General features: G+C 40.0%; 1 protein-coding gene across 13 annotated transcripts in view; it reads left to right on the top strand.

Moving 5' to 3' along the window:
* Window positions 1-19,706, top strand: part of VWA3B (von Willebrand factor A domain containing 3B) — a 256,215-nt gene that overhangs the window by 165,448 nt on the left and 71,061 nt on the right. For 12 of the 13 annotated variants that reach the window (XR_012003285.1, XR_012003287.1, XR_012003286.1 and 9 more), the window contains one exon: window positions 15,051-15,162. Coding sequence is in view for 8 of the 13 variants with exons in the window: in XM_072768076.1 (XP_072624177.1) it covers window positions 15,051-15,162 (112 nt within the window). In the remaining 5 variants the exon portion in view is untranslated. Of the gene's footprint in view, window positions 1-15,050; window positions 15,163-15,477; window positions 15,579-19,706 lie in introns of those variants that run through there. The other variant, XM_072768082.1, reaches the window with a different exon arrangement.

The following is a 19,706-nucleotide window of genomic DNA, read 5'->3' as shown; positions in this document are numbered from 1 at the left end:
AACCCAGATCCTTATAGCAGAGGATTATAAATGTGAAAACAGAGGCATACACATAGACCAATTGGAAGGTGGGGAAAAGTGAACTGGGTAGTTGGAGGAGGCTCCACAAAGGGGATAGTTAAATTTGATCTGGAATGATGTATAGGATTTAAGGGTTTGGGTGTGCAAAATGTTCTGAGTGAAAGAAATGGCCTATGCAAAGGCAGGGAGGTGGGATGAGCATGGCATGTTCATCAGGGATATAGCAGAACATAAGATAGGAAAGGGAAGATGGCACCAGAATACAAGGGATGTGGAATTCTCTTAGGAAATGGAAACCCAGGGAAGAGTTTTCAGCAAGTGGAAGACATTAACAGATTTGTATTCTGACAGCAGGATGAGGCCCAGTGTAGGAGGGAAAGACCCAGACTGGGTGCAAAACTCTGTTGAGCAGTGTTGAGTCCTTGAGCCAAGCCAGAACAGTGAGGAAGAAATAGAGAAAAGAGATATGAGCTCGTAGAAAGTGAATGTGCGGGCTGAACCGCAAAGCAAAGCTGAGGATGCCCAAAAACTTTCTGTCTTGGACATGGGAGAAACAAGCACTGTTAACTCTTCATCTCTGCTCCTCAGAGACAGATGTTCCCTGGGCAGCCCAATCTAATCACCTTGTCATTCTCTAACCCCTGGCCACATTTTTGTTCTTTTCACAGCACAATTCACTTGACATTATGTACTTGTTTGTTTATGATCTATCTTCTCTACTAGAATGAAGGTGGCCTTGGTCCATTTTATTCTAGGCATTCCCAGTGCCTAGAAAGTGTTTGGTACCTTGTAGACATTCATAAGTATTCAAATGACTGAATGAAAGAATGAATAAGAGGAAGAACATATTTTCTGGGAAAGGTAATTCACTTTCCTCTTGATTCTTAGGTGTCCCTGGGGTATCCAGGTGAGAAAGGCCACATGTTTGGAGCTTAGAAGAGAAGTCTGAGTTGAGATAGTTTGAAGGTCATCTGAGGTAGTGAGAAAAAAATAGACAGTGGAAAGAATGAAGACAAGAAAGTTAGAGGAGCCAGAGGGTTCAGGGTAGAGTGCATGATGTGAGAGCCCAAGCAGAGACGAAGAAAACCCTGGATTTGGAGTCACAGGCCTGCGTGCAGTTTCAGCGCTGCAAGTTTCTAGCTCTGTGGCCTTATTTAGGCCCCTAAGCCTAGTTTCCTCATCTTTAAAATAGAAAAAGCACCTACCTTAAGGTGGTTGCTAGATAATGCACATAGTATGCTTAGAGCAGCATGCAGCCCCAAGAGCTCAACAGTAAATGCACTCAACATGTATGACCCACTACTGCTAAATCCATTGTTCAAGTTTTTATGGAGGAGTTTTGAAAAGTCATACAGAAGGATGTCTCCAAGCCATTTGATTTGGCAAGAAGATCATTAGTGATCTTAGAATAATTTCATAGAATTCTGAGAGCAGAAGCTAGTTTGCAGTGGGTGAAGGAGTGGGTAGAACTGAAGAAAGCGGGTATAAGAAGTGAAGCTTTTGTTTCAAGATCTTCAGAGAGAAGGGAAGGAGAAATAGATGAGGAACTATTGGCATGAACTTGAAACATGAGCTTGAGGAACTTGAGGATGAGCCAGAGTGAGACAAGACATTTAGTGTGTATAATGGTATTGATGGGTCCCACTGCTGCCCCCTTCTTGGTCAGGGGCTAAAGTTTCCCCTTCACTGCCCTGTCAGCACACAGGGTGTGCAAAGCTCCCAAAGTCTGTTCTGGGAAGCGTCCATATGCCCAGCACAGTTATCCACAGGTAATGAATTGAGGTGGGGGGATGGCTTTCACACTTGGCATCTTATCTTCAGAGTCCTTTCCACTCTTAGCATAGCCCTTAGCAGTGAGATATCTTGTATATTACTTTCTTAAAATGATACTTCTCACCATGTGTGATCATTATGAGATATTTTAATTCTATATCTGCCATACCCCACTGGCTTGACTTTATGACCCACTAACAGGTCTTGCTCTCCTGTTGTGAAAAAATATTGGTTGGGACCAAAGCTCAAGATTGCAAGGGCTTATATGACCTAGGGTGAAAATTCATCACAGATGAAAGTCATTTTTATATTTATATTTTTGATTCATATATAAATATAGTCTGATTATAAATTCTTTTAGCAAAGGCCAAAGATTCTGATGAATGATTGTAAATTGGAGAGCAAGAAACCGTCAGTTATTTATTAAGGTCCTCTGGAATTTATTGATAACATGTGACAAAAGGTGATCAAAGTTTGTTAGGAATGGGGATCCAATTGGAAATGCCCACACACAGAAGGAAGTGGCCAGTGGTCACTTTCCTCTACTTAATCCACACCAGGGCATGTCATGCAGTCTGGATGTCTTTGGTTCTCTGATATGTAGTCATTCCACTGGTTCCTGAGTTTGGGACAGCTTTGTGATTTTTCTGTTGGTGAGGATCAGATGTGGTGAGAAGTGGCAAAATATGATGATGTTAGGGTCACCTGTACCTTGCTTTTTCCACTCAGGCTTTGACTGACAGTCCTATGTTGTCCCCAGGATCAAACCTGAGGGGAGAACTATCATCCCACCTGCTCTGCCCACCATGGTCACAGTTGTGCATGGCTGAAGAATTGCTTACCCTATTTCCATAACCCACTAGTTTCGTGGTGTCCCTAGAGACAGGTGCTTGGTTCACAGACCACGTAATGAAAGGAAAATTCTGAAGTATGAAATTTTAAATTCCCCTTGAAAACTCCCTCCGTTCACACCCTTCTTATTGTCATGATTACAAATTTTACCATCATTTGCCAGTCAGAATTGTACTAAGGTGGAAATCACCTCTGGTCATCTGAATTATAATTAACCTTCCATAGTTTTTCCCGGGAATCTGGTATAGGCAGCCCAGCCATTCTATCCTACAACATATCCTTACTAAATAAGGATTATTCTCCAGAGCAAATCCCATAGAACTCAGGCCCAGAAAGACCCAGCAGGCTCTTCACACTTATAACCCTGACTTCCTTGGAAAATTTGGAGGCAGAAAATCCTGTGAAGCATCTGTAAACAACCCTAAAAGAGTTCTTGGGAATGGATCTACACAGGTGGCCACACATGTTTATTTCTCCAAGTTGTGACCAGCAAGAAGTCTGGAATCCATGGTCTTTAGGGATGGTGCATTGAGTGCTCCACTCCATGAAAAACTAATCCAGGAGAGTGCTGGTGAGGATACAAGTGAGGCTAGGTGAGGTGGGACTAGAAGAATGAGAGAAGGAGAGAGACCTTTGGGGCTGGAAAACATCGTCAGGAAAACAGTGACTTTGTATAAGAGAAAGTTGGTTGGGAAGATTTAGAGAGAGATTTAAATTTTGAGTTGTATAAAATGGAGTCAGAATGAGTAGAACTGTTATCTTTGCTCCTAAATAATGGTTGGACCCATTGTCATTCTTGCATTTTACAATTCTTAGTATTTCCTCTTTAAGGTCAGCAAATGCTCCAGGCTGGCCTTGTCCTTTAAAGGGAGAAGGGAGACCTCCCACCATTACCCTTTACAACTAGGCAGCCTTCCTCATTTACTGGGAAAACTTGAGTCTGTTCTCCTGATCCCAGAGTCTGGTAGGAAGGCTGACTCTGGTGACTGTGAATTGTTCTTAGCAGCACATAAGATCTCCTGGTGGGAGGGCAGAGAATTAACAAGTCTGGGTTGTGCATCTGTGATGTTGCCATCACAGAAGGAATGACACATGCACATTCAGACGAGCACCTTGGAGGTGAGTTAACACCTGGAGACCTCAAATAGGCTCTTGAGGGGTGATGGTGGGAGGTGTAGCCGGGTGGAGCTGAAGTCTCAGAGACAACAAGGCGCACTGATTGGACAGGACAGAGTGCTAAAGGGAGAGTGCCACCAGCCTCGTGACTGTGCCAGTTAGCTGGAGTTAAGACCCTAGAGTACCAATCACTGGAGGAAATTGAAAGGGGAAAAAAAACTCACACCAAATTTAAATATTATCTCAAAAGTTTTATGTCTAGGATCCTGATGTTCAGGCATGGGAAGAAGGGTGTCAGCTCTAGGGAATCCCCGAGGTGACAAAAATAACAGCCAGATTGTCTTTTCATTCTTCTAAAGCTAAAGACAACCCTCTTTGCTGGAGGTTTTAGCTGAGCAGACCTCAACATTGTCCTGCCACTAGGTTTTTTCTCTACCCTCAAGGTTTAGGGATGGTTATTGACTTCCCCATCTGGAGGAGAACGGAGTGTGGAGGGCTTATCAGTAGGGTCCAGGCAGGAAACAGAATCCCTTTCAGTCAGTTCAAGTGAAGAAACATTAATGCAGTGGGCTGCTCATAAAGGTGGATATAGGTTTAAGGCAGCCAATGGGATTTGGGGCCCCCAGTCACAGCAATAGCAGGAAGTTGTCATCACCCCTAGACTTGAAAGGGTAGAAGGAAATGGTGCTCCTGGAGCCCTCTGAGAGCTAAGTTCACTAGCAGGAGTAGGAGGTCATTCTAGAGAGACAAAGGTCAGAGAAGAAGCATGAAACCAACACCCCAGTCTTTCCTCCTCCTGCTGCCCTCTGACCACCTGCTGCCATTGGCTCACCATGTCCAGAAGCCAGCCAGCAAGGGAAATAAATCAGATAATCCATGGAGGTCAGCTTCCTGGGGCATGGAGCAGGGCAGGGCAGAATGGATTTAGGAGCAGGTGGGTGGACCAGAGCAGCCAGCCACAAAGATGTCTTGAGAAGTTTTCTTAAAGGCCCAGCATTTATTTTTATATTATAGCCTTGTGTGAGATACATACTTGTATATAGTAGATAGCTGGTTATGGTCCACACTTCAGGCAGGGATACAAAAGTAACTCCAGTATCTGGCTTTTGTTTCTCTCTGGAGCAGCAACATATGGATAATTGAATCAGTAGCATCCGAATTACAGATGACAAGGCTGTGGTGATTTTCAGATTTAAATATTTAAAACATTTCACATTTTTGTCTTTGATTTTTCCCAGAAAGAGCAATGAAGAAATATTCCTTGAGATGATGTTATAGGTTTGCTCTTCACTAGGGAAATAATTTTATGCAGCGTCTAACGCATATATATTAGGTTCCTTGCCACTACCAAAGAAAGAAGAAGTAGGGGGAGAGGGAGGAGAAGGAGGAGTAGAAGAAGAAGAAAAGCAATCTTTTTTTTTTTTTTTCCCCACAAAAGCCCTTTGAGTTGCAATTGATCAAGGTTTGTTGGAGATTTTACTTTCAGAGTGGTTAGCTCCATAGCCCAGCACTGCGTGGTATTAGGGAGCAGAGGATGGTTTTGTGGTTCAGAGTTCCATCCTGTGATTGGTTTCCTGTGCTTTCTGAGGAGCCACACACAGCAAAGAACCACAAACTAGAGGGAGTGCTAAAGCCAGGCAATCTGTGATCTGCTCAGGAAGCAGGCCTCAGGAGAAGAAAGTGAAAATTGCATCTAATTTCTGGAGATGTGTGTTTCTTGTGTTGTGTTTTCCAAAGTTATACTATTCCCCAAGGAAGACAGAGGAAAACAACTCCAGGAAAGCATGCCCCAACCCCCTGTTTGGATTTTATTTTTTTTATTTATTTATTTTTTATATTAAATTTTATTTTTATTTTTTTAAAGATTTTATTTTTTTTTAATTTATTTTTTATTGGTGTTCAATTTACCAACATACAGAATAACCCCCAGTGCCCGTCACCCAATCACTCCCACCCCCCGCCCTCCTCCCCTTCTACCACCCCTGTTTGGATTTTAAAGCAAGGCTAGGTGTCCAAGACTCCTTCAAGGGGGTGATAATCCTCTCTGCATGTCTGCCTGGCCACAGCGTTCCCCTTAAGCTGTGGACTCATATGCAGTATCCTTAGTGTCCCTGTGGGCCCCAGTGCTGACCTGCTGTGCTCCTGAGAGGTCTTACAAGAAGACTTAACTTCCTTATCAGAAGGGCAGGGCCAAGGCAGAGCTTCACTCCTTTGGCATGATGGTTTGCCTCCTGTTAAAATGCAAATGCCCTGGGAAGGGAAGCACATGAAGCTCTCAGACTCATTTACTTGGGTGATCACTCCATGACCAAGAGGGGCTGGGCAGGAGTTGGCCACTCGTGATACACATTTTCCTATAAGGCCTCCTCATTCTCTTTCCAGAACCTGTTTTTAAAAGGGATGCAGATCCTAGATAATCTCAGGGTCAAGGAAACTCCTCTAAATCTGAATGAGAACAGAGATAGTGAAGGTCAGCAAATGCCCAGGCTGGCCTTGTCCTTTTCACTACGATTTTAAAGGGAGTTGAATTATTTACAGAGATGGTTTGCAAATGTTCTGGTCTTATATTTAGGTATCCTAGAGAGAGGAAAGGTCAAAACCTTTGATGATACTATGAGTATTATCTTGATTACAGCAGTCACAGACTTTAATTGGTCTTAAAGAGAAAACATGGAGAGAGAAGCATGCTGGAGCTGCTGGGTGTCAGCAGTTCCTTGATTTGGGGCAAAAAAAATCTAGTAGTGGTTTCAAAACAAGATTTGGAACCAAAGACTAGTTCTAGTTAAGTTGTAGAAATGCTCTCTATACCTAATGTGGAAGCACATTGTCAAGTGGAAAATTTTAAAGCATCAAACATTTAGTAACTTCAATGTCCCACTAATGCAAACCTGAGAGCATGACCTCGAAATTAAATAATAAAGGAGGGTGGCTCCATTTTTGATCCTGCTCTACACCACCTGGTAATTGAATCTGACAAAGAAATGAATTGGATTCTCTAAATTTTGGAAACAAGGCAAAATCAAATTATCCAGTGGCCAGCATCATTGCCCATCTGACCTCCACACTGAGACTAGCATGCAACTGTTCTCATGCACCTAAGCCTAGATATATGTTGCCTTATTTGTTGGTAGCATTTTTGTTTTCACTCTCTACCCCCTTCTGACTTGTCTTCCGTAGATTTCTTTGTGAAATAAGTCAGTCAAGAAGGACAAATATCATGTGATTTCAGTCATATGTGGAATTTAAGAAACAAAACAGATGAACATAGGAGAAGGGAAAGAAAAATAAGAGGAAAATTGAGAGGGAGGCAAACCATAAGAAATGGTGAAGTCTAGGAAATAAACTGAGGGTTGCTGGAGGGGAAGTGGGAGGGGGAATTAGGTAACTAGGCATTAAAGAGGGCACTTGATGTAATGAGCACTGGATGTTATATGCAACTGATGAATCACTAAATTCTGTCTCTGGAACTAATTTTTTAAAAAAGGAATAAAAACCCAAAAAACTCAATAACATGTTGTATTTTATATGTGCATAGATAAAGCATGCCAGGAAAAGACACGGCTGTACAGTATCTCTAAAATCTTTGGCAAGATTCAAAAATTGTGGCACATCATCTTTCTGGAAAGGTGCTTTCAACATTGTGGCTGAAGAGATGATGGTGTGTCTAGCTGCCCTTATTGCTGTCTTTCCATCTTGGCAAACCAGTGTCATGTTTCTATGGAATGAACCATTGTACTAAAGTTGGCCGTATAAGTTTGCTTTCCCATGGCTATTCTACTTAACCTGTGGTGTAGCTGAATTGGTTTTGTAAGGATATGAATGAATCATTGAGGGTACAGTGAATAGTTCCTTCCATAAAGCTACATGTTGTAGAAACAACCAGAAATGAATTATTGCCAATAGTAGTAACAGTTGGACTCAAAAGCAGAGTAAATGTGTTGCGTGTACAAAGCTCTTTAGTTCTATAATGGTCCTTTCAGGTGAACCCATAGGTATATGAGTAATTTGAAGTAGTTGATATTTTTCAGCCAGGCATTTTCTCAGATGGCAGTTTTCAAGGTGTGAAAAATGAACATGATAGCACTCTGTGTTGCTACTGTTAATTTTGTTGCCCATCCAGGGAAGGTCTTCACAGAGTAAATGATGATTCTATATTAGTTGAATTGGGAAGTGAGTGACAACTATAGAGAGAAAAAAAAAAGCTCTCTGATGATTTCAGGCCATTGACTTCACAGGTTTGTACCTATGAAAATATAGAAAGCATTTTTATCAATACTCCAAAATCAATATTTGGAATCTAGAGATAAAGGGGGCTAGTTACATGATGTGATTTTACTCATTTAGAACTTTTAAATATATCTAGGCATAGATTCTAGTAAGTGGCTTATCTCTTATGTTGATGAAATCTGAAGGGGGGAAGTTGCCTTTCTGGGATCAACGTGGACATCTTTTTGGAAATCAGGATGTTATCCATCTGGAGGTGGAGAGGCTGTCTGGTGACCTCCATGGTTGCTTGGTCTGTGATGTGGACAGTGTGATATGAAGCAAGGTGGGTTTATAAGTTAAACTGTATGTAGAGGTGATGTTTTTAAACAACAGCTGATTTAACTTGGCATGTTTCAGATTCCCAAGATTCTAACTTCTATCAGTAATGAGAATATTTTACCTGGAGATTTCCACTGAGGAAATGATTATAGGAAACTAGTATGGGCATCTCTTTGGAGTATTATGATGGAATATCGTGCTACTCATGTTCACGGTTCTGGTTATTGCATTGCCCTTAGGTTAAAAAAACTGCAAAAAAAGATATCATGCTAGTGTCCTAGTCTTTGTATATACATGGTCTCACAGTTTCTCCAGTAGTGCAGAAAAAGGTCTAGTAAGGCCTAGATTCTTCTGGACAGAAATATGAATTAGGAGATATTAGAAGTCATTTAGTTTGTACCATCTCTTTACTTATGCAGAAATTAAAGCCCCAAAAATGTTAAAAGATTGCAAAGTCACACAGCCAACTAGCCAGCAGTTGGTCCTATTTCTCCTGTCTCTTGGTCCAGCTTCTGCCCTTTAAGGCCATCTCCGACTGCAGTAGGTCATTCTGAAGCTCCCGTGGGAAGGATTACTTAGGTTTCTCATCTGAGTAAAAGCCCAGAAACAAATAGGTAATATTCACTATATGCCCCAGTGATGTTGGGGCATTCTCTTTGACATAATAACTGCATCGGTAAAAATAGACATTCCATAAGGATGGAGGAACTCCAGCGAAATCAGGTGAAAATGGAGCATCATAAATAGAAGAGTGGTATTCAGCTTACATTTGTATCCATGGCTGCATAGGCCACAACCTGCACAGGTGTGAAGTCTTGTTAATATCCCACAGTTCCTTCAAGAGCCCTTAACTCCTTTGGTTCATTATTTCATTACTTCTGAGGCCCTGGCTCTATGTTTTCATCTGCCCAGATAAACCATACTCCCACTTCTTTTGATGAACCTAAAAAGCATCTCTAAACAGATCCAAATGTTAGATGGCTGCAACAAAATCCGGTAACATCAGGGCACCAGGAAAATGAGCCTACTTATTTCCAGAGCCCAAATTGTACTGAACATGAATAGTGACCCAAGAGCAAATTGTGTTCAGAGTTTCTGAAGTTATTTAAATGTTTATAGTCAATTGTTTTCATAAATTAGAGTCTTCCTTAACTGAAGACCAGTATATGGATGCATAAAATATGCATTGAAGGCTTTATTTGAAATATAGCTATACCATTGCAAAAAAGTGACATCAAAAAGCATGTAGAAGCACTTTATATTGTGGAGGAGAGGGACATTTGATGATCTGTGAAAAGAAGAAGCTAGAGAATGATGTCATGGGGGCACTCTGATTAGGATGGAGGACTCATTTCATTGAGAAAACCAAGTATTAGTAAGTTAATGGTCAGGAAATTTCTTTTTAATGAAACAAATCTAAGGAAAAATCCCCCATTTCACAATGTAGTGATCTGAAGAAAATAGACCTTTTTGGTTTATCTTTTAAGAATAAGTTCAGAAGATTGTGTGCTCATTCATTCATTCAGCCCACTGTATGCAAAACACCCTGAACAGCTCATAAAACAAACCAGAAATAAATGATTGTCTATTTTTACCTTTTTTAAAAAAACACAGATATATGGAAATTTGAGTTTCATATTGTAAAATTTACCTACTTCAGGTAGGTAAATTTCAGTAAAACTGACAAAGCTGTCAACACCCACCAAATCCAGTTTCAGAATATTTCCATCATCCCAGAAAGATCCCTCCTGCCCATTTACAATCATCTCTGCACTCCCAATTCCAGATAACAATTAATTTCTATTTCTATAAATTTGCCTTTTCTGTGCATTCTTCATATAAGTGGTTGAATAATATTTCATTGTATGGATATATGACATTTTGTTTATCCTTTTTCCCCAGTTAATGGACATTTGGATTATTTCTACTTTTTCATTATTGTGAATAATACTGATATGAATACATACAAGTCTCTGTGTGGTATAAGTTTTCATTTTTCTTGACTAGATATCTAATAATGGTATTTCTGGGGCATATAGTAAGTTCATGTTTAATTTTAAAAGAAATTACAAAAAATTTCCCAGAAGTATTGAAAATCAATTGACCATAAATGTAGACATTTGTTTTTTTTTTTTTTTTTTTTTTTTTTTTTTTTTAAATGTAGACATTTGTTTCTGGACTCTGACTACTATTCCAGTGACGATAAGACTATCCTCATGTCAGTACTGCACTTTCTTGATAACAAGTTTTGAAATCAAGAAATATAAATCCTATAAATATATGTTCTTTTTCCACATTGTTTTGGCACTTTTATTTATTTTTAAAAAGATTTTATTTATTTGACAGAGACCATGCATAAGTGGAGGGAAAGTCAGGCAGAGAGAGAGGGAGAAGCAGGCTCCCCACTGAGCAAGGAGCCCAATGTGTGGCTTGATCCCAGGACCCTGGGATCATGACCTGGGCCAAAGGCAGACACTTAATCAACAGAGCCACCCAGGTGCCCCCTTTTTGGCACTTATAATTTTAGTATCTCAATTTCTACAAAAAACTTACTGAGATCTTGATATGAATTATATTCGATCTATAGGTCTGTTTGGGAAAAACGACTATTAACAATATCAAGGCTTCCAATCCATTAAGATGATATGTCACTCATTAGACCTTTAGTTTCTCTTAGTAATGTTTTTTTTTTTTATTGCAGTTCAATTTGCCAACATATAGCATAACACTGAGTGCATCCCGCCAAGTGCCCCCATCAGTGCCCATCACCCAGTCACCCCCACCCCCCGCCCACCTCCCTTTCTACCACCCCTTGTTCGTTTCCCAGAGTTAGGTGTGTCTCATGTTTTGTCACCGTCACTGATATTTTTACTCATTTTCTCTCCTTTCCCTTTATTCCCTTTCACTAATTTTTATATTCCCCAAATGAATGAGACCATATAATGTTTGTCCTTCTCCGATTGACTTATTTCACTCAGCCTAATACCCTCCAGTTCCATCCACATTGAAGCAAATGGTGGGTTATTTGTCATTTCTAATGGCTGAGTAATATTCCATTGTATACATAGACCAAATATTCTTTATCCATTCATCTTTTGATGGACACCAAGGCTCCTTCCGCAGTTTGACTATTGTGGACATTGCTGCTATAAACATTGGGGTGCAGGTGTTCTGGCATTTCACTGCATCTGTGTCTTTGGGGTATATCCCCAGCAGTGCAATTGCTGGGATGGATTGGAAGAATTAATATTGTGAAAATGTCAATGTTACCCAGGGCAATTTACACATTTAATGCAATCCCTATCAAAACACCATGGACTTTCTTCAGAGAGTTGGAACAAATCATCTTAATATTTGTGTGGAATCAGAAAAGACCCTGAATAGCCAGGGGAATATTAAAAAAGAAAACTAGAGCTGGGGGCATCATGATGCCAGATTTCAGGTTGTACTACAAAGCTGTGGTTCTCAAGACAGTGTGGTATTGGCACAAAAACAGACACAGATCAATGGAACAGAATAGAGAATCCAGAAGTGGACCCCTCAACTTTATGGTCAACTAATATTTGACAAAGCAGGAAAGACTATCCACTGAAAAAAAGACAGTCTCTTAGCAATGTTTCATAGTTTTCAGTGTATAGGTCTTTCACTTAAATTTAATCCTAAGTATTCTACTCTTTTTGATGCTGTTATAAATGGAATTATTTTATTTTCAGATTGTTCATAGCTGGTACATAGAAATACAATTGATTTTTTTTTGCATATTTGTCTCATATCATGACATCCTACTGAACTTGTTAATTAATTCTAGTAGTTGTTGGGTGGATTCCTTAGAGTTTTCTACATAGAAGATCATATCATTCCTAGATAAAGACAGTTTATTTATTCTTTCCAATCTGGATGCCTTTATTTTTTTCTTGCCTGATTGCACTGGCTGGAACCTCAAATACAATGTATAGGAGTGGCTGAGTTCTTTGCCTCCTTTCTGGTCTTAAGGGGAAATCATTCATTCTTTCACCATTAAGGATCATGTTTACTGTCGGCTTTTCATAGATGCTTTTCACCAAGGTGAGGAAGTTCCCTCCTATTCCCACCTTATTGAAAGTCTTTTCATGAAAAGGTGTTGGATTTTGTCAAATGCTCTTTCTCCATACATTAAAATAATACAGCTTTTGTCCTTTATTCTAGTAATGTAGTGTATCACTTTGATTTGTGGATGTTAAATCAGCTTTGCATTCTTGGGATACTTGGTTGTTGTGTACAATCCTTCTTGTATGTCGCTGGAGTTACTTGCAAATAGATTTTTGCATCTATATTCATGAGGGATATAGGTCTATACTTTCCTTTTCTTGTATCTTTGTCTGGTTTGGTATTGGGATAATAACTGGCCTTTCCTTCTCCTCTGTGTTTCCTGGAGTGCATCTCTCCAATCCTCCAGCAATGGTCCTCACATTTATTGGGAATTAAAAATATTGACTGTTCTAGATGATGTAATGGAGGCTTTGGAGTTTTAGGGGGAGTGGAGGGTGGCAGGAATTGGGTCTTTCTATTAATGATGAGTTTAACAAGCATAGAAAATAGGATTTTAGGGGATCTCTGGGTGGCTCAGCGGTTTAGTGCCTGCCTTTGGCCCAAGGCGTGGTCCTGGAGTCCCGGGATGGGGTCCTGCATCGGGCTTCCGGCATGGAGCCTGCTTCTCCCTCCTCCTGTGTCTCTGCCTCTCTCTCTCTCTCTATGTATCATTCATAAATAAATAAATAAATAAATAAATAAATAAATAAATATTTTTTAAAAATTTTAAAAAAGAAAATAGTAAAAAAAAAAAAGTGGGTATTTGTCATTTCTAATGGCTGAGTAATATTCCATTGTATACATACCCACCATTTGCTTCAACATGGATGGAACTGGAGGGTATTATGCTGAGTGAAATGAGTCAATCGGAGAAGGACAAACATTATATGTTCTCATTCATTTGGGGAATATAAATAATAGTGAAAAGGAATAGAAGGGAAGGGAGAAGAAATGGGTAGGAAATATCAGAAAGGGAGACAGAACATAAAGACTCTGGGAAACGAGCTGGGGGTGATGGAAGGGGAGGAGGGCAGGGGATGGGGGTGGATGGGTGATGGGCACTGAGGGGGGCACTTGATGGGATGAGCACTGGGTGTTATTCTGTATGTTGGCAAATTGAACACCAATAAAAAATAAATTTATTATTATAAAAAAAAGAAAATAGGATTTTAGAGTTAGACTCTACAAATCAAAATAATGCTACCGATTTCTTCATGTAGTGAACACAGCATGACATTCACTTCAAGCCTTGACTCATACGGTACTGTTTGGAAATTAGAGAGTGGTCCTTTCATTTGCTTTTACTGAAATTGCCTGTGGGTAAAATCTTCTGGAGAGATTATAACTGAGCTGGGCTTTGGACAGATTATTTGAACAGGAAGAACCTTGCTCATTTTTAAACATCTTTTTCCTCTGTATTTTTCAGAGTGGATCATTTCTGTTGATTTGTTTTCAGGCTTTTTTCTTCTGTCATATCAGTTCTGCTATTGAGCCCTTCCAGACATTGCGTTTCTTACTTCTAAGACTTTCATTTTTTTTATAGTTTATATTTCTCTGCTGAAAACAACTACCTTACCACTCATCTCAAGAGTATTCAACCACATGACCATGGTTATAATTGCTGATTTAAAGTCTTTATCTGATCTCAGTGTTATGATCTACTGATCACCTTTTTAAAAAATTTTTTCAAACTCTTTTTTTCTTTTTTAAGATTTTATTTATTCATGAGAGACACAGAGAGAGAGGCAGAGACATAGATGGAGAGAGAAGCAGGCTCCCTACAGGGAGCCTGATGTGGGACTTGATCCCAGGACTCCAGGATTATGACCTGAGCCAAAGGCATATGCTCAAACACTGAGCAACCCAGATGTCCCTACTAATCACCTTTTAACTTTAGAATTGGTCATATTTGCTTGCTTTTTAAAAGTATGTTGTATTTTGGATTGTTTGCTGGATATATTGAATATTATGTATAAAGACCCTGGATCCTATTTAAATTCTTTGGAAAAGGTTCACTTTTTTGTGTTTTAACAAAATTTGAGTAAGTTTATTTATTTATTTTTTTAATTTTTATTTATTTATGATAGAGAGAGAGAGAGAGGCAGAGACATAGGCAGAGAGAGAAGCAGGCTCCATGCACCAGGAGCCCGATATGGGATTCAATCCCGGGTCTCCAGGATCGCGCCCTGGGCCAAAGGCAGGCGCTAAACCACTGCGCCACCCAGGGATCCCAAAATTTGAGTAAGTTTAGATTGCAAATATGTCTCACTTTTTATGGGCATTGGTTCCCATATATCAGTTCATAAATCCATGGTTTTTAAAAAATATTTATTTATTTGATAGAGAGCATGCACAGGGAGTAGGAGCAGAGGGACAGGCAGACTCCCTGCTGAATGGGGAGACCCACATGAGGCTCAACACAGGGCTCAATCTCAGGACCCTAAGATCATGACCTGACCCGAAGTCAGATGCTTAATTGACAGAGCCACTCAGGTTTTATATATATGTTTTAAAAGCCTATTCCCAATAACATAGAAAGTATTCCAGAGTGGTTATACTTCTGTATATTTTGATAGTGCAGTTCTCAATAGATAATCCCAAGCTACCTTGTATCTGTGATGGTCTGTGTTGATCTCTTTAAATCAATTATTAATTAATGTTTTATATTTTTTTAGCAACAAAAAGTTCAAGGAAATCCAACAAAGAAAACGAAATCAAAAAAATTGGATCCTCTCAAAGGTCAGAAAGTTATTGCAAGATGTGATGAAAATGGCTTTTATTTTCCAGGTAATATTTTCTTTTGTAATATTTCTTTGTTAAATAATATGATTATCAGGGACCCAAAGTTATCAAACTGTGTTTTCCCCAGAACACTGACATTTCATGGGCTGTACTAAGATAATATTCCATTTCTAAAATGAAATGATGATGGGGTTTCTACCTATATTTGTGGGGGAAAAAAGAGTCAGAAAATGTATATATTTTAATCTTTTATTTGTTTAATTAAAAAATTGTACTATACATCTAGTTCTATGTATGTAGTATGCCTAAAGTGCTGGTTTGGTGTAGTGAGCAAACAAATGAAAATTCTTGTCTTCACAGAGCTTATATTCTAGTAAGGGAGACAGACAAGCAAGCAAACAAATATATAGTGTGTCAGATACAATGCTATAAAGAAAAATCAAGCTACAAAGGGAATTGAGAATGTCAAGGTAAAGGCTGCAATTTTATTTTATTTATTTATTTATTTTTTACTTAAAGATTTTATTTATTTATTCATGGGAGAGACAGAAAGAGAGGCAGACACATAGGCAGAGGGAGAAGCAGGCTCTCTGTGGGGCGCCCGATGCAAGACATGATCCCAGAACTCTGGGATCACATCCTGAGCCACCCAGGCGTCCCGAAGGGTGCAATTTTAAATATGGTGGTCAATGAAGAACTTCTGGGGAAGGAAGGCAATGTGTGAATAAGATTATCTGGGGGAAAAGAGTCTTTTTTTTTTTTTTAAGATTTATTTATTTGAGAGTGAGGGAGCACGAGCAGGGGTGGGGCACAGGGAGAGGGAGAGAGAGAATCCTCAAACAGACTCCATGCTGAACAATCCTCCGGATGTGAGGCTCTACCCTAGGACCCTGAGATCATGACCTGAGCTGAAGTCAAGGGTCAGATGCTTAACCTACTGAGCCACCCAGACACCCCTGGGGGAAGAGTCCTAAGTAGAGGGAACAATAGTACAGAGACAGAGTCCTGAGGCTGGGGTGCATATGGCATGTTGGTGGAAAGGTCCAGTGTGGCTAGACCTGAGAGCTTTTCCCAAGAGTTTCTGGGACATGTGATCCTGAAGGAATCAGCCAGGTGAAGTTCAAGTGAGAGCCTTGTGGACAGTAAAAGTGATATGTAGCTAGAGATGGAAAAAAAAAACATTTTATATCTAGAGAAATAAAACAGATTACGACTAGAACCCAGAAAGCAAAGAAAGGGGAGAAAATAATAAAGGTCTTCAGAGAGGGAAGTACAGGGCCATTCATAAAAGTTCATGTTCTAAGAAGTTTGGACTTCACTGGGGAGCCACATGGAAAGCAGGGAAGAACATCATCACACTTGAAGCTCACAGAAACTCTCTCTCATTGTGGGAAGAGTGGATAAGGAGTGGGTTGGAATGTCCCTCCGGTCCCTGGTTTGGGCCATATGATAGATAGTGGTACCAACAGGACATGTTGGTATGCACGGGAAGATAATGATGTGTCTGTGACATGATGAATTGTAGGTGCACTACTTATGTGTTGATATCTCAAAAATCTGTCTTCAGACAGGTTTCCTTTTGAATTGCTTCCAATTGCTGAAGTTGTCAGAAAAGCAGTTAAAGTTAACGATCTAGAGTCTCAAGAGGAAATCTGTCTGGAGATAGAGATTTTTGAGACATCAGCACATAAGTGTCATTGATATCATGGGACAGGTCTGTGGGGAAAAGAGAGCTTAGGGAGAGCCCTGAGGAAGATCCATGGAGCAGAAAAATGAAAAGGCAGAAACATAGCCGGTCTTGCATAGGCACTGTCAATCATCAGTTAAAAGAAGCATTCTTTATTGATTAAATTTCATTAAATCTTCTTTTTAAGTGTGAAAAAATACTTCGCAGGAGTTTTGGTTTCCAGCAGGCATATGTAGAGAACTGACAACTAGGACATTTTCTTTGAAATTCACTAGATATGCATTGGAGCTGGCTGGATGAGAGTAATTAAATACGGATCAGAGCATTTGAGATGAGCTCATAGGCCAAGGCACAAAACACATTTTTGCAAGAGCAGGGTCCCCAAACCTTCCCTTTCTCTAGGACTCAGATTTGCTGGGTGGTGATTATGGGGGGCTACCCCTGCTTGATTTTCTGAACCCTGGAGAGAGGTGGGAAGCTATTTTGGCAATTGAACAGAAGTACAGGAAAGGACTGGCTTCCAAATGGCTGCATTAGGGTTTGGGATTAGTTTGCAGGCCAGGGTCCTGCAGAAAAGTAGAACAGCTCAAACTTTTCCTCCTTACCATTCTTGTGTGATAAGAAATGCTAAAGACCTGCTACTAACAGTCTGAGGAAGTAGAGGAAGCAGGTAACACCACATGGTCACGTGCAATTCCTGAGATCACGGCAGCAATGATTATTGCCCTGTTCTTTTTTTTTCTTTAAATATGCAATTAGAGGGACACCTGGGTGGCTCAGTGGTTGAGTGTCTGCATTTGGCTCAGGGCGTGTTCCCAGGGGTCCTGGGATTGAGTCCCACATCAGGCTCCCCACAGGGAACCTGCTTCTCCCTCTGCCTATGTCTCTGCCTCTCTCTGTGTATCTCTCATGAATAAAAAGATAATCTAAATATGCAATTAGAGTCAGAGTGCACACCCCTAACAGTTGCATGGGATCTGGCTATTCGAGAATTGTTAATTTGTGGCTGTGATTAAGCTCAGATAAGTCTGTGTGGAGGAAATACACATTTGAATTTAGTCATAAAATCAGTAAGTTGGATTAGGGACTGGTTAGTCAACACTGACTCAGACAAATCAAATGATCATGCCTGTGTTCCTAGATGGTGCTTGATTTTTGTTCCTTCTCCCCTCTAAAGTCAGTAAATCTTTCATTGGGAATTTCAACCCAACCCATAGAGTTATTTTTTTATAAAAAATAATTTCAAACTTACATAAAAGTTTTAAGAATAATAGAGAACTTGGGGATCCCTGGGTGGCTCAGCAGTTTGGCGCCTGCCTTTGGCCCGGGACACGATCCTGGAGTCCCGGGATTGAGTCCCACGTCGGGATCCCTGCATGGAGCCTGCTTCTCCCTCTGCCTGTGTCTCTGCCTCTCTCTCTCTCTCTCTCTCTCTCGCTCTCTCTCGCTCTCTCTGTGTCTATCATGAATAAATAAATAAAAATTTTTTAAAAAGAATAATAGAGCTTTTATATACTCTTTATACAGATTTGCCAATTTTTAACTTTTGTCATATTGATTTTACCACATTTATTATTTTATTTTATTCTCTTTCTCTCTACTCATCTCCACACATACATATTATTTTTTCTGAACTATTTAAGATCAGGTAACATCATCATGCCTCTTTACTCCTTAATGTGTCAGTCTATGTTTCTCAAGAACTAGGGTATTGGGGCACCTGGGTGGCTCAGTGGTTGAGCGTCTGCCTTAGCTCATGATCCTGAGGTCCTGGGATCAAGTTCTACATCAGGCTCCCCGCAGGGAGCTTGCTTCTCCCTCTGCCCTTCTCTCTGTGCCTCTCATGAATAAATAAATAAAATCTTTTTTAAAAGAGTATTATAGTCTTTTAAAAAACAAGGCTATTAACATAATCATAGTAAAGTTATAAGATTCAGGAAATTTAACATTATGCTACTTTTTTTCTGTATATTTCAATTTTGTTAATTGTCTCAATAATGGCTTTATATTTTTTGTCTCTAGAATAAGCCTAGTCTGGAATTATGTAAACATTGAGTTAACATATCCCCTTGTCTTCTTTAGTCTAGAGTCATTCTCTAGACTTTCCTGTCATTTTTCATAATACTGATGTTATTTAAGAATAAGATCAATTACTCTATAGAATGTTCTTCAGTTTACCTTAGAATCAGAGTGTGCATTCCTGGACAGTTTGCTACCTAAGTGATGGCATGTTGTTGTGTCCCTCTCAGGGCATCCCATCCAGAGGCACATGATGTTCATTGGCCTCATTAGTGGCACTCCTTGAGCTCACCTGATCACTGTGTGTTATTATTTTCTCCCTTGCAAAAAAGGTCAATAGAGATTTGTGGAGTATAGCATGATAATCATCGATAACTCCTTTTTCTGATAACTGTTGTTCGAACACTGCTAAACATTTCTAATGAAAGATATCTGGCTTTGAAATGTACCTCAGTGGTAGGTTGGCTTTGGAATAACTGGATCAGAGTGTCTGTTGCTTCAGGCCAGGCCCACACTGGAGCAGAGCCAGCCTGGTTGTTGCTGCCGTCCTTGGCAATCAGGGCAGGGATTTCTGTATGGCTGACTCTCTTCCAGGGTCTGTGTGAAATATCTATCTAGTTAAGGAATGATAGCATTGTTCAGAATGGAAGTGACAAGCCAATAGTCTGGCTCATCAGGATGCTGAAAGGCAGGGAGGAAGGTAAATTTCAGAACCTTATTTTAAGTCATTTGCAAAAATCAGGTCCTCCTTCCTGTTCTTCAGTGAAAAGAAGCATTTACCTCAGGAAATTCAAGATGATGAAAAGTCTGAGTTGCAAAATTTCTGCACTATGCCAGAGAAACAAGTTACTATGGAAGAAAAAGGCAGTTGGCAGAGGCGGGG

The sequence above is a fragment of the Canis lupus genome, chromosome 11, assembly GCF_048164855.1.
Source record: "Canis lupus baileyi chromosome 11, mCanLup2.hap1, whole genome shotgun sequence".
Taxonomy (NCBI): Eukaryota; Metazoa; Chordata; class Mammalia; order Carnivora; family Canidae; genus Canis; species Canis lupus.
The sequence above is the reverse complement of the archived record's forward strand: the minus strand, read 5'-3'. Positions and strand labels throughout refer to the sequence as shown.